Source organism: Thamnophis sirtalis, unplaced genomic scaffold (genome assembly GCF_051295495.1).
Source record: "Thamnophis sirtalis isolate CommonGarterSnake01/CBP01778 unplaced genomic scaffold, rThaSir2_p1.2 scaffold_3, whole genome shotgun sequence".
Classification (NCBI taxonomy): Eukaryota; Metazoa; Chordata; class Lepidosauria; order Squamata; family Natricidae; genus Thamnophis; species Thamnophis sirtalis.
Window position 1 is genome coordinate 96,558,193 of NW_028261383.1, and position 24,630 is coordinate 96,582,822.

A 24,630-nucleotide genomic window follows, 5' to 3' on the forward strand; every position below is an offset into this window, starting at 1 on the left:
TTCCAGGTTCAATTCAAGGTATTGGTTATGCTATGAGACCAGATTATTCAAGGTACTGCCTTAACCCCATCATATCAGCCCATCCCACCCAGTCAGACAGAGAAGGCACAGTATGTTACAGACCCCTGTCAATTAAAGAATTTTGACTTTATCCAAGTCCAGGAAGAGAGCCTTCTGTGCTGTCTTCCCCATCCTCTGGAATATCCTCCACTCCCCCAAGGTGGGGCAGCCCCCCCCTACTCTTCTGGTCTTTCGAAAGAGTCTGAAGACCTGGCTTTGCCAACTTACATATGGGTCTCACAGAGGAGTGTAGTTTGTGCTCCCTCTGCCTTTTAACTTGTAATTGATTTAATCCTTATTTTACCTGGATCCTTTTCCTGATGCACTGTATCTTTATTGACATATTGTATCTTTATATACACTGAGAGCTACATTTGATACTACATTTGATAAATAAAATAAAATAAAATGTAAAAGCCATGTATACGATTCTTCTTTCTCTCCCCCCTTCATCCTATTGTTATTCACAGGACAATTTGGCTAAATTTAGAAATAGCAACTGGCTCCAAGTCACAGTTTCTTGGGCAAACCATGACTTCAGCTTGCCTTCTTTTTCAAGCCTAACCAAACTGGTAATAGAATAAACAGAGAAAGGCAGGTAAATGTAAACAATGCAGGAGGTGGAGCACAGATACTGAATTATGTAATGGTGCATGCAGGAGGTGGAGTTGTGGAAAAAGTTCAAACAATAACCTTTGGAATTTAAACTGAACTGTTATAAGCATGTTCTCCCTTTATTTTTGAAACGCTGGAGGGTAAACTTTATTAATACAGTTAATTGTTACAAGAGGATCAATTACAAAAATAGAAAGTGTCTTATCTCAGACAGAAGAATGTTGCAGCAGTTTAATAAGTACAAAACTACTTAGAAAGTGTCCTGGTTTCAAGGGCATTGTGTATGAGGGTCACCTTCCCGTGTGACGTGGGGCAGCAAAATAACTTGGACCACTGCTGTATAGCTACAGATGAAAAGCTGTAAAATTGTGATGCACAGAAACACATACACACAGAAACTCATCCATGAGCATAGATGACCAAGTAGAAAGGATAAAACTATTTTCAGAAGTTTATTCAAATATTTTGCTTCCATTTCTCATAAGTAACTTAGTAAGTTAATTGTAATTATGTAACTTGCCTCCAAGGAAACAAGTGAGAAACTGTGAGGGTTTATTTTTTTTTTGGTGTTTTGGGTTTTCTTGGATAGTTATAGAGCAGGGGTGTCAAACTCATGTCACAACAGTGTCATGTGACATATCAGGACTTTTTTCCCTTCGCTAAACCGGGAGTGGGCGTGGCCAGAAGTTTTTCTTTAGTTTCAGCTCAGTTTTAAAGTCTCCTAAAATTAGACAGAGCATAAAAAGTAAGGGGAAGGCATTTTATTTTTCAATCTTCCATAAATCCCTGAGAGTTCCAACTGCTTGTAATGATTTGTACAATATTGTGTAAATAAAACCAACCCATACATTGGGAGAGGGGACTCTACCAGAGGCTTGTTTGCATAACCATGTACAGAGAAAAGAAATGTAAATGTAATCCAAGATTACTGGAATTGGAGAGGAAACAAAAGCAGGAGCTACCTGTGTTCTTCCTCCTTGTTGTTGTTTTTGTATGCTTTCCTTAAAAAGTTACTCTTCAGTTAGGAAAAGCATATGAACCTGAGGTTTGACAGTTCTCTCTCTCTCCCCTCTCCCTCCCCCATCTCACTTTCTGTCCCTCTTCTTCTCTCCCTCTCTCCCTCCCCTCCCCCTCTATCTCGCTTTCTGTCCCTTCTCGCTCTCTCCCTCCTTCCCTCTTCCTCCCTCTCCCTTCTCTCTTCCTCTCTTCTCCCCCCTCCCCTCTACCTCCTTCTCTCTCCCCCTCCCCTTCTCCCCCTCTTCCCCCTCTCTTTCTCCTCTTTCTCTTTCTGTCTCTCTCTTCCCCCTTCTTTCCACCCTCTCTCTCTCTCTCTTTCTCCCTCCTCTCTCCCTCCCTCTCCCCCTCTCTTCCCCCCTCCCCTCTACCTCCTTCTCTCTCCCCCCTCCCCTTCTCCCCCTCTTCCCCCTCTCTCTTTCTCCTCTTTCTCTTTCTGTCTCTCTCTTCCCCCTTCTTTCCACCCTCTCTCTCTCTCTTTCTCCCTCCTCTCTCCCTCCCTCCCTCTCCCCCTCTCTTCAACCCTCCCCTCTACCTCCTTCTCTCTCCCCCCCTTTTCCCCCTCTTCTCCCTCTCTCTTTCTCCTCTTTCTCTTTCTCTTTCTGTCTCTCTCTTCCCCCTTCTTTCCACCCTCTCTCTCTCTCTTTCTCCCTCCCTCCCTCTCCCCCTCTCTTCCCCCCTCCCTCTCCTGATAATCTGAGCATTGGTTAGGAATGGACTCAGGTATAAAAGAACAGCAAGATCCCTCGAAAGAAAAGGTTGGTTCTGTGACTAAAAAAATTAAAAATCCCTCCCCAAGTCTAATCAAGGAATATATCCTTACCCAACGGCTCGTTGTGCAGGAGAGCCAAGGAGAAAGTTGGATTCCCGCCCGCCCTAAGCGTGAAGGGGCCCCGCCTCTCCCTTTCTCTGCCCCCTGTTCCTCCTCCTCCTCCTCCCTCTCCCCTGTACGGGGAAGCCGAGAGACGTCAGGCCGGACCGGAGATTAGCAGGCGCTTTAAGTGGATTAGAAAGCAGCCGAGGCAAAGAGAAGAGAGGAGAGGCGAGAAGTTGGCGGAGCAGGCGCCGCTTTGCGAGTTGCTTTCAGCCGGCTGCCCAGGCACGCTTCCCTCGTCCGGCTTTCCTTTCTGGCTTGAAGAGCCCCGCCATGCCCCAGACAGTGGCTCTCAACGGTCCTTCGCCATGGGGGTTCCGCCTGGTCGGAGGGAAAGATTTTAGCACTCCGCTGACTATTTCCCGGGTAAGTGTGAGGGAAAGCCGCGTCTCTCTCTCTCTCTGCGCGCCGGCGGGGGGGATGGATGGATGGAGGTTGGAGAAGCGCCTCAGGCGACCGAGGCGGGAATTGGCACTTTTCGGCACTCGCGGCGTTGCGCCGTCTTGGGCAGACTGGTAGAGGAGAGGGGAGGAAAAAAAGAAAGCTCGCAGGCCTAGATGCCAGGAAAGCACGTTTGTACCCGCCTGGTTTCGTTCAAAGGTTATCAGGGGGCGGGGGTGGTGTGTGTGTTTTTAAAGTAGCCTTTGTCGAGCCGCATCCTCAAGTCAGCACCAGGCACCATTACCGTCAGCCGGTGGCAACCTGGAAAGCCCCAGCCAGGCAGCCCGCCAAAGAGAAAAGCGGCGATGCACTTCAAAGGCCCTCCGGGGCTCTTCTTGTCGACCCTGCGGGAGGCACTTGTTGCTGGCCAGCCAGCTCGGCGATCCGGCGCTCCCGCCGTGGCGGCTTTTCGTCGCTATGAGGGCGAACAAGCAGGGCGAGAAACAGGAGGGCGCCGGAGTGTTAACGCCCCTGTGCTAGAGAAAAGATGCTTGGCGTGCGGTTTTAGCCAGACTCCCTCTGATTTGGATGCTGAAAAGAGCCGCCTCAGATCTGCAAGGAGCTGAACTTTGGGGCAGTTCCTTATTATTTATTTATTTGTTTGTTTGTTTGTTTGTTTGTTTGTTTGTTTATTACTTTACTTTACTTTACTTTACTTTACTTTACTTTACTTTACTTTACTTTACTTTACTTTACTTTACTTTACTTTACTTTACTTTACTTTACTTACTTACTTACTTACTTACCTACCTACCTTACTTACTTACTTACTTACTTACAGGCATTTATTTATTTACTTACTTACTTACTTACTTACTTACTTACTTACTTACTTACGGGAGTTATTTATTTATTTATTTATTTATTTATTACTTTACTTAACTTACTTACTTACTTACCTACCTACCTTACTTACTTACTTACAGGGATTTATTTATTTATTTATTTATTTATTTATTTATTTACTTACTTACCTTACTTACTTACTTACTTACTTACCTACCTACCTACCTTACTTACTTACTTACTTACTTACTTACTTACTTACTTACTTACGGGGAGTTATTTATTTATTTATTTATTTATTTATTTATTTATTTATTTATTTATTTATTTATTCCCACTCCAAGCCTAGGCTGGAAGGGAAGACTTTAAAAAGAGAAAGCGAGCTGCAGAGTGACTAGAAAAGGATAGGGTTAGTGTTTAACAGCACACAGTTCTTTGGTGGTGTTTTTTTTTAAAGGAACATGCTGGCAAGTTTCTTGGAGAGAGAGAAAATAAAAGTTTTCAGGAAACGGACCCATCAATGTGGATTGGTAGGAAATGTTAATGCCGGGTGAAGAATTATGGTGCCTATTACACACACACACACACACACACACACACACACACACACACACACACACACAAACCCCTTGGCTCATCACATTTGGGAAGGCAGAGAATTTCCCCCTGGACTTATTAGTCACAGAAATTATTGTCCTGCGTATAATGGAAACATTTCCTAAACTGCTTTAATTTCTAATAGGCAGTTTTCTAAGTGTGATTACTAAAATTACATTTTCCCAAAAGCAGTGAGACTTGAATGTTGGGCAGTTTATAATCCTAAACATATTTAATAGGCAGTGTCAAAATTCAGTGGCATTTTCTGTTGAGAAAGATAACAGGATCACATTGCACAATTATCCATTAAAATAATTAGTGTTCATTATTAAGATGATTAAACACATAATAAACAAGTACTGGTCATGATGTTTTGTTTCTGAAGGTTTTTTTTTAAAGCTTGTTCTTGAGTAAGAATAATGAATCATCTGGTCATTTTAATTTTAAGTATGCATAGTTTTATAATAATAGCAACAGGATACAGCATATTATCTGGTACAGTATAGTCCTGATATTGTAGGAAAGTTACTATGTAATGCTTGAGTTCTTGATTTTAAGGAAAATGAACACTGAGCAGAATCAACTGAGCACACATATATTTGATTGCAAAAAGTGGACTTGAAAAAAGTCTGGGTAAGGATCAGTAAGAACCTCTGGCGAGAGGTTAATAGCAAAGGAGCTCAAAAGCAGGAGAAAGATAATAAATTACAGTAACAAACTACTCCAATGCAGAGAAAAAATGGAGGACAGCAAAATAAGCCAGTGTGACTACATAAAAAGGTTAAAGGAAGATTTGGGAAGAGAAATACAGAAAATGAAAGAACCAGATCATAAAGGAAGAGCAGGTAGCCCAGAACTGTAGTGCTGATAACTGGAAAGCCAAAGCAGAAATTAGCAAAGAATGTTACAATTAAAGTAGGGGTTCTTAAAACTTATTCAGAATAAATCACTACAATAGCTGCCCAGTGAAGAAGGAAAAATGCTAAGTTCTTCAACAAAACTATGAGTTCTGCTTAGGAAGAGCAGAATGAAAGGGCAGATTTTAGACTGACAGCAACATTATTTAAAAAATCCCTTTGAGTTTAACTTTAGGATTAGAGTAATGATATGATACAGTACTGTATTAAAGGAAGTAGCTAATGGTCTGGTTGAACTCTTATCTATGATATTTGAGGATTCTTGGAGAATGGATGCTGCCAAGTGACTGGAGGAGAGAATTATTGACCATGACGTTAAAAAGGATCAAAAGAAGCTATAGCAAACTACTAACCAGTTTGACATTGATACTTGGAAAGATTCTAGAACTCATCAAGAGTTAGATCAGCAATTTAGAACCAATCATCAAGAGATGGATCTACAATATAACCCACATCGAAAACAATGCAGTAACTACCAGGAGTCAGCAGTGATTTGTTGAGAACAAATTGTGGCAGATTTATTTTAGCTTTTTTTTTTTAGGTCAAACATGCTGGGTAGTGCAGCAATCAAGTGGTTGCTTAACAATATGGTTTGAAAATCATATATAGATTGCAAGCTATCAATGGCTCCTTGCCAAATTGGAAAAAGATAGTGGGTGTGGTACCATAAAAATATTTTAGGTAACCTACTTTTCAATATTTTATTATTTATTTACTTACATTATTTATATAGCCACCCTTCCCACAAACACATATCTCTGGGTTGAGTACAACACAATAGTTAAAAGCTCCACACGAATTTAAAACCAACAAACCAAAATAAAATAAACATAAAGTAATCATGCAAAATAAATAAAACAAACAAGTAAAACCCAAGAAACCAGGAGAGCAAACATTGTTTGATCTAATACAATCCACCTTGCACCCTGGGATCCCCAAGGTTGATGAAAACGCTTGAAGAACCTCAACCCAGGGGGAAGGGGGGGAATGATGTTCCAGAGAGTGGAGGCCATAGCAGAAAAGGGGTTTGCCAGCTGGAACTTGTTAGGAGATGGGACCCACAGCATACTCCTCCTGCCTGATTCGGTTCCACCACAAATGCACGTATGTCAAAAGCGCGTGTGACTAAACCGCGCCGTCAAAACCGCGGAGACGAATGAGTGCTGAAGCGCACCGACAACAGTGCGCCAACAGAAGCGCGCTGTAACATAACCCTAAACCTAACCCTAAACCTAACCCTAAACCTAACCCTAAACCTAACCCTAAACCTTACCTTAACTTAAATCGCGCTTCTGTCGGCGCGCTGTTGTCGGCGCTCATTCGTCTCCGCGCTTTTGACATTGCGGTTTTAGCGCTGCGGTTTTTTCGGCGCGCTTTTGACGTTCGCGGTTATGTCATGCCACGGCCTGATTCACTGTTTGATTGAGAATATAGAAGAAAAGTTTATTAAATCTGCATATGGTATAAAGTACCCTAGAAGAGATTAATGACATTTCAAACAAACCTTATAATTTGGAGAAATGGACAGAAAGTAATGGAACAATATTTAATAATGACAAGGGCGAACTTAGGGAAAGAGAATCAAATCTGTGTAGTAGTTGATTATACAGGTACTCCTTGACTAATGACTGTGAGGGCTCCTGCACATTACAGTCATATGTCATGGCAGTCATTAAGCGAGGGATCCATGTGATTGCCATGCTTAATGACCACAATTTCTGCTCTCCCCATTACGGTCATTAAGCAGAGCCCAAGGTCCCTCTGGTGGTGAAAGCCCTAGAAGGCCTAGTGTGGGTGCAGGTCTGCACTATGTGGCCATTAGAATGACCACATAAATGACTTAATGGCATTAATTCATTCATAATGCTATAGGTAGTCCTCGACTTTCAACAGTATATTTAGTGACCATTCAAAGTTACAACAGCACTGAAAAAACTTGATTTATGGTCATTTTGTATGACCACTTATGACTATTGCAGTATCCCCAGGGTCATGTGATTTATATTCAAATACTTGAAAACTGACTCAAAGTTATGACAGTTTCAGTGTCCTTTTGCAACCTTCTGACAAGCAAAGTCATTGCGGAAACCAGGTTCACTTAACAACTGTGTTACTAAATTAACAATTGCAACGATTCAGTTAGCAAACATGAAAAGAAAAGTTGTATAATGGGGCAAAACACACTTACCAAATTCTCACTTAGCAACATAAATTTTGGGTTCAATTGTGGTTGTAAGTCAAGGACTACCTATATATTCAATTTCTTATTCATTTGTAAAGACAAAAAATGTGATAATCTAGACAACTCCATTCCAGTGTGGGATTGAATTTTATTTTCAGTAACCCAGAGAGAGAAAACATGACAGATCTGAGCATGTCACAATTGTCACATGCTACAGATATTTTATTACAAAGTTGATGTTAATTAGAAATGAAAGAAAAATAGTTATTTCGAAGGATCATTTTAATCTGTAATAAAAAAAACCTTCTTTGACTTTTTTCCCCTCAGAAAAATACTTTGTAAAATGCCAGAACTGAGCTACTCCATAAATACAGTTCCATAAATATTACCTGTCTATGTGTCCCAATGAACAAAGCTCAGTTTTTGTATGAATAGCAAAGTTGGAGATGATTGCAAATTCTGCTGGAGTAATTAGTGATAACGAAGAACCAGATATCAGTTTAGAGAAAATTGTTGAGTGCTGAATGAATGTGTGTGGGATATTTTGCTAGAATGGATGAGGGAGAAGGTGCCAAGGTACCATTTGTAGATCCAAAGATGAATGATATTGTTGACAGCTTGATGAGTTATGAGCTCAGAAGACTATCTCCAATATACTATTTTACCCATGTCTACTCATCTGGATACATGGCAATGAAATGAATATGAATCTAAAAATACGATTAATTTTATTGCATATAATCAGGGGGAAGTAATGAAAGATGTAAGAATGGCAAGTAGTGTAATAAGATCTCATAGTATCTGAGAATATTTGCACTTTGTCTTAATATGCTTAATGTAGCAAAACTATATGAACTTTGGATCTTTCGGTATCTTTGGTCTGAAAAGAACTGTTTTTCTCTTTGAAGATAAATGCTTTGTTTATATTACTTGTGATTGGTTGTCAAACCATTGCACAGAGAAAACAGTTAAGGGTGTTTTCCCATCTACAACCTGCAAAGTGATTTCTGCAAATAACTCTGTTAGAAGAATTCACTGCAGCAAGTTTAAAAAAAAGATAAATAAAAGAAAAGGAAAAATGAAAAATTTCAGAACACATATAACAAGTAATGTATTTTTAATTTAGATAGGCTTTTCCCCTTAAATACTCGTTTTAAATTGAGATTTTAACAGCAGAAATTATTGTAGTAGATAAATATATGGCAGTGTACAGATGAGGAACAAGTAAAATTATAAATTACTTCAACATACTTTGTTTTAGAAAATCTACTGTCTTTCTTTTGTTCTCTACCATTCGTTATGGAATCTATCTCATTTAAGGCTACTAGATTTGAATACCAAAAAACCAGAGGACAACTATATAGAAGCTGAAATTTATGGGTATTTTAGATCTCTGGTATCATGTAGTTATCATCTATATTTCCACAATCCAGGCATAGTATCCTAAACTCTTCCATAGAAACTTCACTTAAGAACTTACGTTGGGTTTTAAAGCAAATTAAGAAAGTGTTTAATGAAGCTTATTCAGAAATAACAATAGGTGAGCAAATTGATTTTTCTTTTGGTCACTTTTTAATCTTTTTAATATTAAACTTACATTGGAACATTTGTAACAATAAAATCTTCATGAAAATAAAATCTTCTGAATATATGCTTGTAAATACTTGCATTTTCTCTAACTGTTGCACATACACTGTTCTTACATAGGCAAACTATTTGGCTTTATATACACTATATTGCCAAAAGTATTCACTCACAACTGAGTCTGATTATGTGGGTGGGTGAGCGAATACTTTTGGCAATATAGTGTATATAGATAAAGGAGCTCCCTCATAAAACAGAGAAAAAAAATCTATTTTTAAATTTCAGCTACATTTTATTCATATATTACTTTGGGAGGTTGATTAGGTAATTGCACTAACATGCTAACTAAATGAGTTTATACACTGTCATGAAGTGTTGTTAGAGAAGAATTCAGTCATACTTGTTTTCAATTCTATTGCTCTGTCTGACATGTTTCTGTGAGTTTTCCCTGAGATGTGGTTCAAGAATCCACACTGTTCTGCAAAAGGCAACAAAATTATAAGCCTCAAAATCTGCTAGGAATGAGAATAATGTCATGGTGAACTGGAGAAAAATTAGAGCCTACTATTTATGCATTTCCTTGATAAATTGACTACACTTTCCTCCTAAAGTACTTTGAGAGTAAGTAAGCAGCCAGTCTAGAACCTAAGAGAAGATTTCACACTAAGCAATATTTTTTTTTAATGGTAACTTTTATTTCCTTCAGTGGTTCCTTGTTCCTGCTTCTTTTTACATTTGTTGCTTTCTTTAGAGTAGTCACCGTGTAATAACGTTTTGTTTTAAGGTTATCCATTTATATGGATATTTTTCATATTTGGCAAGTTTCAGATGTATTGACTCTGAGGAATTCTAGGAGCTGAACTCCATATATCCTAGAATTGCCATGTTTGAAAAAGACTGATTTATATATTTTTGTATGAAATAGTTGTAATATTAGGCTAATTTATGATAAAATTAATCTGGTAAGATTCCCATCATTGCCACAATAGCAAAGAAAAGCTGAGAGATTAAAAACCAATCTCTGCCTGCAGTATTTTTTTTAACTGTCCTAATGTGCTATTTATTTTTATTTGCCTCTGTGAAAAAGATACATTTATTTGCTGCTATATGTAATTCTCTTTAATATTTAGTTCTGGGGTGCAACAATTCCAGCCTTTTCAATTCCTTAGTATGCCTTCTACTCCTTGTTTAGCAAAGACCAACATCTGCAGTCTCTACTTTATAGTATTCAGGTGTAATTAAAAGGAGAGGTATTCACAATGCAGGCAGTAGAGACCAATCTCACGCCAATAAATTGTGGCTGAGATGTCAATTAAACCAGTTGTGACTAAGTATGAAATTGAAATATCTGGACAACTGAGGCCTGATGTATACTACCATTTGCGCAGCCTGCAATAGCAATAGCAATAGCAGTAGACTTATATACCGCTTCATAGGCCTTTCAGGCCTCTCTAAGCGGTTTACAGAGAGTCAGCATATTGCCCCCAACAATCTGGGTCCTCATTTTACCCACCTCGGAAGGATGGAAGGCTGAGTCAACCCTGAGCCGGTGAGATTTGAACCGCTGACCTGCTGATCTAGCAGTAGCCTGCAGTGCTGCATTTTAACCACTGCGCCACCTTGGCTCATAATGTCATAATTGCAGACATAATGTCATAAATGACAGGGCTCCGCTCCTTCACTTAGGTATTTTTACTAACTCCTGGATAATACAAGTATCTTACAATCATTAGAAATTGTATACTAGTCGCGGTGGTAAGGAGTCAGTATCTCTGTAGTCTACATGTGGTTAAATAAAGATGACAACTTTGGACTTGAGTCTGAGTTATTATTCACAGTGCAAACATCTGTTAAGTATGTGCCCCACCTCTAGAAATGATCCATTAAATCTGGCATTACAACTGTAATCTCTTAGCAAGGAGATGCAGCTCTGTCTTATTCAGGTTTATTCAAACATTTATATATATATATTTCTGTCATGTTGAAAAATATTAGTCTTGTATATTTTAATGGGTTTTTCCAAATATTTAAGATTGTAGTCTTTCAAAGTTTGTTTCTGTGGCTGAGATTTTAGAGAGTTATCAGGTAATAATTTCATTAAAGAATAGTATAGAAGATAGAAGGAGTATTTTGCTATGATTCACATCACAGTTTGATTTCTGTAATTGCTGTTATTCGTTTCACTTAGAAAATTATTCAAGTGATTTCATTAAAAAATTGCATAAATTACATTAAGCCAATAGATCAAATAGTAAACAAAAAATATTTTACAAACCTAATGCACAGTTGTAAAATGCTATATCATTAATTGCATTTCAGAGGTAGCGGACACCAAATAACAGTAGGAAAAGGAATTATATACTATGAAGGAATTAAGTAGCTAACCAATGGAATATTATATGTTATTGTCATAGATAGAAATGTGAGTGAATGTTATTTTTTTGTGATAAAATTGTAGGAAATTAATTGCATGGGTGCTTCTGTAAAAGCATGTGCACTAAATTTGGTTTACTGCCTCTCCCCCCACCCCTCCCGTAGTGGGTATATGAGGAGAAAATTGGAAATAACCATAACTGTTTCAATTAATCATAAGTTGTTATATCCAAACTGGAATACTATATTTTATTGAAATAAGCCCCTCTCTCATCTATATATCCATCCATCCATCTCTCAAGATTCAAGGTTCAAGGTTCATTTTATTTATATGCTGCCCTATTCCTGGCGGGACTCAGGGCGGCGCACAAACCCAAAGGAGGGGAAGGGAAACACAAGAACTACAACAAAAAGTACAGGGAATTTAAAACAACCAACAGCCACATGGTTTGAGAGGGGAAGGGAACTCATCGACCCCAGGCCTGCCGACACAGCCAGGTTTTAACGGCTTTTTGGAAGGCCTGGAGAGAGGTGAGGGTCCGAATCTCTGCGGGGAGCTCGTTCCAAAGGGCCGGAGCCGCCACAGAGAAGGCCCTCCCCCGGGTAGTAGCCAGATGACATTGGCTAGTAGACGGAACCCGGAGGAGGCCTAATCTGTGTGATCTAATGGGTCTTTGGGAGGTAATTGGCAGCAGGCGGTCTCTCAAGTACCCAGGTCCAATACCATGAAGGGCTTTATAAGTGACGACTAGCACCTTGAAGCGTATCCGGAGACCAATCAGTAACTAGTGCAGCTCGCAGAGGATAGGTGTAACATGGGTGTACCGAGGTGCACCCACAATCGCTCACGCGGCTGCATTCTGGACAAGCTGAAGTCTCCAAATGCTCTTCAAGGGCTGCCCCATGTAGAGCGCATTGCAGTAGTCCAGTCTTGAGGTCATGAGGGCATGAGTGACTGTTGCGAGTGCCTCCCGGTTCAGGTAGGGACGCAATTGGTGCACCAGGTGAACCTGGGCAAATGCCCCCCTGGTCACAGCCGACAAATGATGTTCTAATGTCAGCTGTGGGTCCAAGAGGACTCCCAAATTGCAAACCCTGTCTGAGGGGCGTAAAATTTCACCCCCCAGCCTGAGTGATGGAATACTAGTCAAATTTTTGGGAGGGAAACACAACAGCACTCGGTCTTGTCTGGATTGAGCGCAAGCTTGTTAACCCCCATCCAGACCCTGACAGCCTCCAGGCACTGGCACATCACGTCAACTGCTTCACTGAGTTGGCACGGGGCGGATAGATACAACTGGGTATCGTCTGCATACATATCCTGTGCCGCCGAATGATCTCATCCAACGGCTTCATGTAGATGTTAAACAGGAGGGGGGACAGGACCGAACCCTGTGGAACCTCATATTTCAGGGGCCTAGGGGTCGACCTCTGCCCCCCCGACCAACACTGACTGCGACCTGTCCGAGAGCTATTTTATCCATCCATCCATCTCTCTGTTGCTCTCTCTCTCATATCTATATATCCCTCCATCCATCCATCTCTCTCTCTATTCTATCTATCCATCCATCCATCCATCCATCCATCCATCCATCCATCTCCCTATCTCTGTCTGTCTGTCTATCTATCTATCAATCTATCTCTGTCTCTATCTCTCTCTAATGTATATATCTATCCATCCATCTCTCTATCACTGTCTCTATCTCTGTCTCTCTGTCTGTCTATATCCATCCATCCCTGTCTGTGTCTGTCTGTGTGTCTGTCTATCTCTATTTATCTCCCCCCCTCTCTCCCATCCACCTGCCTGCCTGCCCACTCGCCTACCTGCCTAGGCAGCTTCACAAAGCCTTGTGCCAAGGCCACAAAAAAGTGACCAGAACATGTAAGAACATGAGGAAATCTCTGTGCAAAGGCTTTCCTGGCCATAGCTGCCATCTTTGAGATTGCCAAGTGGGATAGTACAAAAAATGGAAGATCCCCTTTCCAGGAGGACATAACACCCATGGCCACTTGGTCTTATTAGATCAAATCTAACCCTGTTCCTCCCTGTCTCCTTCAAGAGCTTCCATTAATTAATTACACATTAATTGCACTACTTGGTCATCAATGATTGAGGGATATCACTGTAAATCATCAGCCTGTAAATGATACTCAGAACCTCAATCAATGACTTCTTCCAGTGGGTTCATATGGGGGAGAGGAGAGAATGCCAAGCACTAAATCAGCCTTAATTTGGGCCTTCGGGTTCAACCTCTCTGCTCCTCCAAACACCATCTAAAACGTGCCATGAAGAAAGGAGGAGAAACACAGCAATACCATGCTTCCTATTCCCGATAGCTGGCCCAGAAGGATACAATAAAATTTGTAGAAGTTTCAATAGCTGAAGATAATGTTAAGAATGTTTTGTTTTAATATAGGTAGAATGACAAAATTTCAAAAATAAAAGTTAATTTTTCCAGTTCCTTTCTTTGCCTGTGTTAAGAAGTATTTGGGAGGGCTGTTAGATTTGCTCTTCTACAGCTAAAATATAGTTTAGTTTTATCATACAACCTGAATTTTGTGACTGAATCTTGTTTGCAGTTTCATAATGTGGCACAATGGGGGAACCTTTCAATCTAAGAAACCACAGATGTATCACTGAATATTATTTCCCTAGCTTAACCATCTCCAATTAATACACTATGAATTTGCTGTAGAAAACCCAAGTTACTTTGAATAACCTCACAGTGCGCTGGTTGTATTCAAGGGAGAAAAGGTTGTTTTAAATTTATTTCATTTTGGACATAATTGTAAAATATTATTTGTTTATTCAATCCATAATGTTTTGGCACACAGATAATTAGAGCCATTTTAATGTCATGCCTCTTATTAATTACTTCAATTAGTTTATCGCACTAGCAATCCAGAAGTGGAAATCAGGCAGTAGAAATTATTTATAATCTTTTCATTCCAAGTCTGACCTTGGTGGAAGTTTAACAAAATAAATCTCCCACACCCTAAACACTTTCTGTCTTTGCCAGGCTGGGTGAAACAAAAACATTCAAGCTACTTGGGAGAATTTACACCATTTTGCAATGTTGGTATAATGACATCAGCATTTTTGAAAAAAAAAGTTTAAACTATTGTTTTCCTGATACAGGTGTACCTAGCTAATGTGGAAATAAAGATATATAAACATAAAAGGACCTCAAACCTGAGATTTAAAAAGCCCTACTTATACTTAAGAAACCTATTTTTCAAGTTGATTACAATAATTTGATATTTCTAAAATGAAAGCAGTTAAAACTACATATTGGCCACTCTAATAAACTGTTGCTGATTATCAACCCTAGAAAATAACTTTTAAAAGAATAACCAGATAATTTACAGAAAATTTTGTGCAACAAAGCAGTTTGGTCCATGCCTTAGCTGTGACCAATCTGTTGAGAGATTTTGGCCCCATCTCTTTCTCTCTCTCTCAGCCCAACCCACCTCATAAGGTTGTTATTGTGGAGAAAATAGGAGGAGGGAGGTGTAGTAGATATGTTTGCTGCCTTGAGTTATTCATAAAAATAATAAAAGTGGGAATACAAATAAATAAATGTGATCATTCATGCTTAATAAAGTTGCTCCTTGAGAATGAAGAAATAGTGAATATGTTGATGCTTAAGGGGAGCAGCACATATCTTAAGTGCGTATATTGCATGGGGTATGACTGATTTGCCTGTTTCTCATTGAATGTGGATGGATGACATGAGAGGGTATTTTATTTATGTGGTTAAGTGTATTACTCTAAATAATCTGATGTGGAGTTATTATTTTGTGCTTTGCTGGGACAATACATTTACTATTGCTGTTTTACTTTACTGTCTTGAAGCATATTCTTGGTCAAATTATCTCTGGATATGTTTGTATTGCCTTCTGTGAACTTGGTGCTGAACCCAATCCTATCCCCAAAACCATTTTCAAAAGGAGTTTTTGAGTTTGGGATCTCTGCCACATACTGAGTGGCATGGACAAATAACTGATTTTTCTAAAGTACAATTTTACCTTCTGGGAAATTGATATTCTCCAGAAGCAAAAGTTTCTTAGAACTCACTCACTGAAAGAGTTAACATTTGCTGTAACCACGGCAGAAGAGGAAATGGTCAGCAGTGTCCAGCTTAGGTGCTTTGCTTAGCTTCTGTGTTGGCTTCTCTTATCCCTTCCCCAATCCAGAAGCCAAGTGGGTTGCTGGAGGAGGAATAAGTTTTTCATTAGGGGATGACAGGAATAAATATGCCAAACCCTATTTTGTTTTGTTTTCTCTCTTTGCTAATGAGATAATTCAATTCCTTTTGGCTAGCAGCAATATTTCATAACTAGGACCATACTGTTTAGATGCAAGCTCTAGCACTCTCTGGAGTGGATAGTATTTTTTTACTACGAATATAAAGGAAATGTATCAGTTTCCAGAGGACAGTTTTCAGAAATCCACACAGCAACCAAAAGCAGCCTGCTGAAACACAATTGTTCTATTTTCTAAGGCTCCTGACTGGAAAAAGTAGTTGTGTGTGTTTTCAAATTTCAAAACAATATTTCAATGTTCACCTTTCTTTAATGGAACCAAGGCGATTTTTGGGAAGTACAGTATTTACTGTTGTTTTCATTTCTCCATTCAAGCAAAAGCTGTCATTTAAACAGACTATCATTTACATTTTTCTAAACCAATTCTGATTTAGTAAAGACCGGCTTCTCTTTTTTGTAGGAAAATGGGATTAGTTTTGCCGTCCTATTTTTATTCTCTCTAACACAACAGAATATAAAAGAGCCTCTCCATCCTTCATCAGAATAATTCTCTCAAAACTGAACAGAGTAGGACTGAATTTAGTGGAGGAGGGTAGGGAAGTAGCTGGCAAAAATGATAAAAGTCTAAAGTGATTTAGATCTTGACCTGGCTTGGGACTATAAAGGGAAAATTTCCTCCTCCTGCATCTTTTAGGGAGAAGCAGCTGGACAGATTGCTGCAAACTCGTAAGTCTTGCTGTCTCCTGGTTGGGTGACCCAGAGAAAACTGGCTATTAAATCCCAAACTTGCTTTGCCCCACCAACCTTTCCCAATCTCTAGTGGCAGCAGTAAGGCACTTGAGAGACTAAAGTCAGGTTTTATCTGAATTTCCTTAACTTTTCTACAGAAGAAAATATGTCTTTCTTCTATGGCCATTGTTGATCCTTTTGTTCCTGGTTGCTCAGAACAATAATTAATAGGGAAAATGTTGGAGGTCATGGTTACAAAAGTACTGTACAAAAATCACTATGATTAAATGAATTGAAATCTGAAGATAAGAGAAAGAGTCTTCCTGCCTAAGCCACCACAATTGAACCCATGAGTGAGGCAAGGTTACATGAAATATATTGTTCAGATTATGAACCAGGCAAACTCTGAATATACTCTTCTTTTCCCATTCATAATGTCAGTTATCAATCTGAATATAGACATCATGCAAACATTAAAAAGGGAGACAGCCTTGGATGAAGGCATCTACTTTAGCAACCCAGAAACAAGAGTAACATTGTCTCTTGAATGCTGTTACTTCGTTCAGCTTTTACAAACACAATAGAAAGTTTTAAACTTTATTCCAGTCCTGCCAAAAAAAATAAACTGGAATATCCAAGGTATTCTGTACTGAGTCACTTCATTCATATTATGTAAAAAGGTCAATTTAAATCATCTTTTGGAAGACAGGAGTGGCTTTTCATTTCCCACCCTAAAGAAATTAACTCATGTCTGCCAAAACAATTCAGCTATTGTTTGTGAAGGTGACATATGATTGAATATTATCAATGAGTATTATTTACCACAATATGTACAAATACTGTTTTGATTCAGCTTTCCCCTAATTGATGGTGTCAGTTTTCCCAATTTCTAGCAAGGCTGCTTTAATTCAACTTAGTTGTATAATCTTTTAAAAGTAATATGTTTTTCTCCCTTGTCTGTATTAAGCCATTGCCAGGTCTTAATGGAAACAACATTAAACTAAATAAGCTTTTTATTTTATTATTTTTTTAAGAAAATATATTATAACAAAGGCTGACTTATCTGCCTAGAAGCATATGTAACACTATAGAAGAAACACAAAAATGGTTAGCTAAACCTCTGCATAGCCCTGGGAAGGAAGAGAGGATGGGAAAGAAACTAAAGATAACTATGCTTTGATGTTCTTTAGTATGAGGGAAATTCTGTGAGACGTTCAGTAGCAGAATTCCAGTAGTCTTGGAGTAATTTATTTCTTCAGCTGCCCTACCTAAAAGGGCAGATTATGTAAGTGTTAAAATCTAGTAATTTAGAAATGGATAGTACCATTTATTTAATACCCCTCCCTTCCTATGCATTTTTTTTAAAAAGGTACATTTATCTCAAAATCAGAATAAATTGCTTGCCTAAATTTCCTGACAAACAACTGTATAATCTTGTTCAGTAATCAGTCATGTCCTATCTGAAGGCAAAAAAGTAAAGTTTTCGTTCAAATTCTTGGACTCCTTACCTTATTGGGACAGAGGGCAGCTTCAGGGGGAAAAAAATATTTATGAACAGCAAATAGATACCTAGGAAGGACATATATTTAAAACTATGCACAAACCAGACTAGAAAACTTGGGTTTTCTTTACTATATTTCAAAGCTATTTTATTATTTGGATATGGGAATTGCCATGGGAGAGTGTAACTAAATGCAGTAATCTGAATGAAATGGATCAGTAATACTTATAGAGTAGTTCTGGAATAATCTTACATAAATTGAAATCTTGCATTATAGCAAGACTGTTTAATCAATCAAGACTACTGAGGGAAAAAAGAGGGTCAAGAGGCATTTGGGAGAAGTTCAGTATTGCAGAAAGAGATAAATCTTTAGGAATTAACTACACATACACAAAGGCCACAAAGTTCTGGTGGTGGTTGTCAAGGGCTACCGTGTCATAAACCACATTTAGACAAATAATGGATAGCAGAGATACAGAAAACCTTCTTTGTTCCATTTGTTTGTTGATCCAGATTATTATAGTCGAAATGTGGTCACCCTAAACTGGGCAGGTTAACAGGAAAGTAGTAGAAGTGTAACACATGCCATAATGTATTAGTTAAATTAAAAGTAATAGTAAATTAACAGGTTATTTTACAAAGGCACTTAAATTGAGCCTCTTCATGAGTTTGGAGCTCAGATTAGATAGAGCTTCTTTGTCTGCTACAAAAATCTTAATGAGCTCTAGATAACAGAAGAGAGTTTTAGTTTTTTGAATTTGTTATCAGGTAAATGTTTGCAGCCCAGAAATGATAGATCTGGTATAGAATGGATTTGTGTCAAGAATTTTACAGTCTTTCAGCTCTAACATTGGCTTAGCTATGCTACTATTCCCAATATAATATTATTTAACATAATAAAGAAGATCAAGAGAGAGAAATCACACCTGGGTACTATGTCCCATCAGATTCTGAAAGCCAGTAATGACTTCGTACAATTCTCTCTCTCTCTTTTTTTTAATTAAAAAAGAAAGCTCCTTCTGTGCCTTAATGGAAAATAAATAGTATATACTGAGGAAATATCTTCATCTCTGATCCTCATGAAGCAACATGTTCTTTATTTAAAAAAACAATTGGAGATGATGAAAAATATTTACATATTAAACACACCTTGAGCAACAAGATTGTAGTTGCAATAAAATATTATGTTTAATAGGGCAGATATGATTAAAACCATCAGAGCATTTTCTCATTAGATAATGCCAACTATCTATGTTTTCATGACAAGTTAACAAAAGTAATAACAGAAGTGCAGGAGTGTTGAGGAAACTTCTGGAATAAATGTTGTCCTTGCCAACTTACTCCTCTGCAACTAAAAATTATGTAAACTACAGCAGTGTTTTTCAACCTTAGCAATTTTAAGATATGTGGACTTCAAGTCCCAGAATTCCCCAGCCAGCATGCTGAGTATACAGTCCCAAATGTCTTGGAGAATATTAGGTTGAGGAGGTAAATCAATGCACACATATACTTACTAGCCACTGACTTATTGTTAAGGTCAGCTGTATATGTGGAATTCAATTTTTTTAATAGCAATGTAATCAATGCTTACTGAAGGATTTTGTTTTGTTTGAAAATGCATTGTAGTTGCTTTAGAAATATTGCTAGTATCTAGCATTAGTCACATACAAACAAAGTAACAGTCTGTGCGAGATCTTGGCATTAAGACAAAACACCAGGGAAAATGCTGTAGAGTTTAATAAACAGCATGATATTTCATGCACGACTGGCAAGTGACAAGCTATTTGAGTACTAGCCAAGCTAAGCTGTTGGGGAAGATAACACCTCAGCAGGAAGTTATTAGTATGGCTTCCATAATGTTGACTGCTTCTTTTAATTGCAGAAATATTTTATCATTTATTGCTTGGTATCAAAGAACCGATCCATGTCATGAAGCACTGAAACTTGGGATTAAAGGCTGGACATTTCCAAGAGTCAAATATACTTAGGGCCAGATTTTAGAACTTGTTAAATGTTGAGTTAAAAATGTTGATTTCAGAATTGTAATCAGTTCTTAAGAATTCTTTTTATTAAGTTACAAATATAAAAATCACATTTGGTTTCTAAAAGGGCAAACATTTAGAAACTATGAAGAATATTTACATACTTAATTTTGATCTGCCTATTGAAAAATGAAGGTACCTTATTACTACGGAATATGAATTTCGTTCATGTACAACATTAAACCAGAAATCATAGTTTGTTGAATAAGTCATACTGGCATGTTTAAAAATATTGCCAAAGTATAATTTGAAAAACTAAGCAACTAAATTGGAAATAAAGCCACAAAAACAAAATAATTTACTTCAAGTATGAATCTCTGGTCATGGTGTGAAATATGAATTTCTTTGGGGAAACTGAGAGGGAAAAATATTAATTATTGATAAATTCTGAAAAAGGTGCATGGTACTGTTTTCTATTACCAGTACTCTCCTACCAGTTCAGCTTAGGGCTTTAGGCATTTGTTAGCATTTTTAGATAATTTTACACGATTTCCCAAGAATCATTGTGCTTGAATTATTTACTGAGTGCACTAATTCTCAGAGAAGTCACGTGTCAACAAGAGTTTATTTTCTGAAAAACAAAAGTTATATTTTTGCAAATATATTGAGATAATACCAGTATATTTAATGTATATTATTTTGTGGCTTTGTTTCCAACTTAGTTACTCAGTTTTGCCAATTAATGGATTATATTTATATTCTATTCTTCAGCAGTTCTATTCTCTGGTAAAACATGGGCAATTTCACTAAATACCATACTCAGATGTAGAAAATATGATCACATACTCTTTAACTGGCATACTCTATGCCCAAGCTAGGATGTAGTATTTAGAGCCTCTAATTGACAGGAGAAAGCCAAGTGTGATGTACAGTAGTGCTTAAGACAACAGGCTATAAGTCAGGACCCTGTGAGTTCTAATCCCGCCTTAGTCAGCTGGCTGACCTTGGGCCAGTCACCCTCAGCCTAGGAAGAAGAAGGCAATAGCAAATCATTTTTGAAATCTTGCCAAGAAAATTGCAGGGACTTGTTTAGGCAGTTCCAGAAGTCAATACTGACTCAAAGGCAACAACAACAGCAACAAAAAGTACAGAATAACCTACTGGGATCTTAGAATATCTCCCTGTTCCATATATTTGTCCTTTAAGGGACAGATCTGAGTTTTACACAATCAAAATTTCATAGTTTGTAACATGTCTTTCTTTTTTCCCTATAGATAAATCCAGGAAGTAAAGCTGCTCTTGCTAACCTTTGCCCAGGTGATGTCATTTTGTCAATTAATGGTGACAGCACAGAAAATATGACACATTTAGAAGCACAAAACAAGATCAAAGCTTGTCTGGATCAACTGATATTGTCTGTGAACAGGTAAATGTCTCAACTTTCTATCTCATGCTGACCTATCAGGTCTATGCACACATGTGGTTGGGCAGTTTATACCCAATGACTGACAATCCACAGGCAGATGTTCATTGCCTAATCTCTTCGTTATATTCGTTGTGGAAGAGGGAAACTCTGATTATTGTTATTATTTATGTAGCACTTTTTAGCCTGGTTTCATGGCCTGTTTTGGTGTAAAGAAATAAAAACAAATCTTGCTTATTATTTTGAATTGTTGTTGTAATCCTCTATGAGGCAAATTAATGAATTATTCTAATTTTCAGCATGTGTGTATAGGCCATTTTTAAAAAATCCTCTGGTTTTAGTTCATTCTGCCATGAATAATTAAACATAACATACTACAGCATTCTCAGTAAAATGTTCTAGGCATATTGGGAATAGAAATACAATCCTGTTCCTTTTTTTAATTAGAAAGAGTTTTGCCTTAAAAGCCAACTTCTTGTAATTTTAGCATATAAAGATATTGTCCTCTATTAAGTCACTGTTATAATTGTATTTATAATTTTGATCACAGAAAGAGAAGTAGAGCATCTACTCTCTCACTATTGGAGAAAAGGATTAAATATTAGTTAATTACTTTATTTTATTCCATTATCAAATCACATAAAATCTACATAATGAATCTGAAATACAGGTAGTTCTTGACTTATGATCACAACTGAGCCCAAAAGTTCTGTTGCTAAGTGAGACATTTGTTAAGTTAATTTTCTCCCATTTTATCACCTATCTTGCCACAGTTGTTAAGTGAATCACTGTAGTTGTTCAGTTAGAACCACAGTTGTTAAGTGAATCTGAATTTTCCATTGACTTTGCTTGTCAGAAGGTTGCAAAAGGTGATTGCATGACCCTAGAACACTGAAACCATCACAAATATGAACCAGTTGCCAAGCATCTGAATTTTTACCACGTGACCATGAGGATGCTGAAACAGTCATAAGTGTGAAAAATGGTCGTAAATCGTTTTTTTCAATGCCATTGTAACTTTGACCATCACTATATGTACTGTTGTAAGTTGAGGATTATCTGTAAATTAACAAAGAATGTTCTCCAAATGCAAAATTACAAAACAAACTTATCTCATGTTCACAGTTAAAACATATTAGTATGTTGGATATGTTTTATTTGTAAAAACAATAAAGGCAGGATGTAGATGAATGAATAAATGAATATTATGATAACTGCTTTTTACTTATCAAGAGGCAGCAATTCATTTTTTTTCTCTTATCTGTACAGTATTACACAATTTTCCTTCCTTCCTTCCTTCCTTCCTTCCTTCCTTCCTTCCTTCCTTCCTTCCTTCCTTCCTTCCTTCCTTCCTTCCTAAAGGGAGCTTACAATAATCATACTGGTTTTAGGAGGTGGGGCAATGGAAGAATGCTGTATATTTTTATAAACTATAGAGATTAACAGACCATTAATTAAACATTCCTGAAATTGCAAGAGCCAAATTCTTGAGCTAGGTTTATTTTTCCATTCATTTTTCCAGATACTGGCAGGAGGGCAAACTTGTCAGTATGAAGCCCCTTCTATAATTGGGATTTGATTTCCTGGTTTCAAAGAACAGTGTCTTCTTTCCAAATTTTGGCAATTTGGAATACATAGCACATCCAGTTGGTTTTCCCTATTCTTTCCTTATATTGGCTCTGTTGCTCTCTAACGCTATTGTCAGAAGTGCTTCCCGACAGATATGACACATTTGGAACCCAGCCTTTTAAGTGGTGATTCCAAAGAGAATGTCAGAGATCTGTTAACACAAAAGGGACCAAGCCCATGATGATTCAGTTCAGGTTAACTAATAATTCAAGTTTGTGATCTGGATTCTTGCCTTTACTGACAGTGGTCCAACCTCAGATCAGAAAATAACATTGAGAATATAATTGGGAACTTGAAAAACTTTTTGTAGGGATTGTGACTGAAACAATTCCAAGATGCATGGATTGCAAAATAATCAAATTAAGCTCACTATAAGATTTGTACTAAAGTTATAAATGTTGTGGCTAAAGAAACCCAGAGTTATTGCAACATGTTTGACATCTTAGGCATCTACTTACATACTGTTGGTGAGACCCATAATTATTGGGGGGGGGGGGTAGGGGATAAAATCACAAATGTTTTCAATTTTTACTGACATTTTACAATTTTAAGTGAATGTCATTTTTAGGTCTTTAGGTTTGGTGTCTTCTAAAAGACTATTCTGAAGATAAATACAGATAATTTTTAATATGGCAGAGTGTACTGTTTACTTTTCAGAACTGGAAATGCCTAGGTTGATCGTAGTTACATATTTTATAAGAAGATTTGAACTTGATTAATTATAGGAGGGGTATTTTACATTGGTTTTTGTCTCTTAGTATCCCTCAGTGGAATTGTGTCCAAAAGTCTCAGAGAAAATTGCAAATTATTCTATAGTCTTGCCAAATAATTTTTATGAGTGTAATATTATTTTAGTGATTTTATAAAAATACCTGTAGCTGAAAGACCTTTTTAATCAAAATCAAAATGGCATTTTGATATACATAGTATTTTCACTTTACTGTTTATACTTTGTCTTAAAAAATATTACGGTACCACAGTCTTGAAAACTTCAGGTTACTCCAGGTTAATGTTCTTAACATGTTAGAAAATCAATTCTAATACAGTGGTACCGGATACTCATTATTAATTGGTTCTGGGAAGCACGATGAGTACCAAAATTGATGATTATCAAACAAATTTTCCCCATTAGGGATAATGTAGTAAGTCACAAGGCAGCTAAGACCACTAAGTTCTAACTTGTGTGTTGACTACCAAACGAACAATGAATACAAGGACAAAAATTTTGCATCAAAATCATTGAATACCAAATTCAATGAGTTTCAAAGCAGTTGAGCAGGTACCACTGTATCTCTGTTTTTCCAGTTTTCTTCTATAGTAAACTGGGGTGAGTTGATTTGACATACAAATGGATCGTTTTTTAAAAAAAACATTTTTATTTGTTTTTGAACAAGGACAAACAAACATAAAAATAAAAATAAAAATCTTCCATTAAAAATTGTAGAAAGTGTCAGTTGGTTACAGTATTTCCATGCATCTCTTCCATAGTCAACACCTGCTTTTCATGTCAAATCGCATGTTTTAAATTCACCTATATTCATGTATATCACAATTATTATATCTCAACCTGAATTTGATTATAATTGTTTTTACATCCTTTTATATATAATATTCAAAATCTAGAGTAGGATTATATGATAACATTCCATTAAATATC

General features: G+C 37.5%; 1 protein-coding gene across 1 annotated transcript in view; it reads left to right on the plus strand.

The window, feature by feature from the left end:
- The first annotated feature begins 2,615 nt into the window (after positions 1–2,615).
- Positions 2,616–24,630, plus strand: part of PDLIM4 (PDZ and LIM domain 4) — a 74,502-nt gene continuing 52,487 nt past the window's right edge. The window contains exons 1-2 of the mRNA XM_014072810.2: positions 2,616–2,929; positions 21,196–21,347. Of these exons, the coding sequence (XP_013928285.2) occupies positions 2,837–2,929; positions 21,196–21,347 (245 nt within the window). The 5' untranslated portion in view covers positions 2,616–2,836. The remainder of the gene's footprint in view (positions 2,930–21,195; positions 21,348–24,630) is intronic.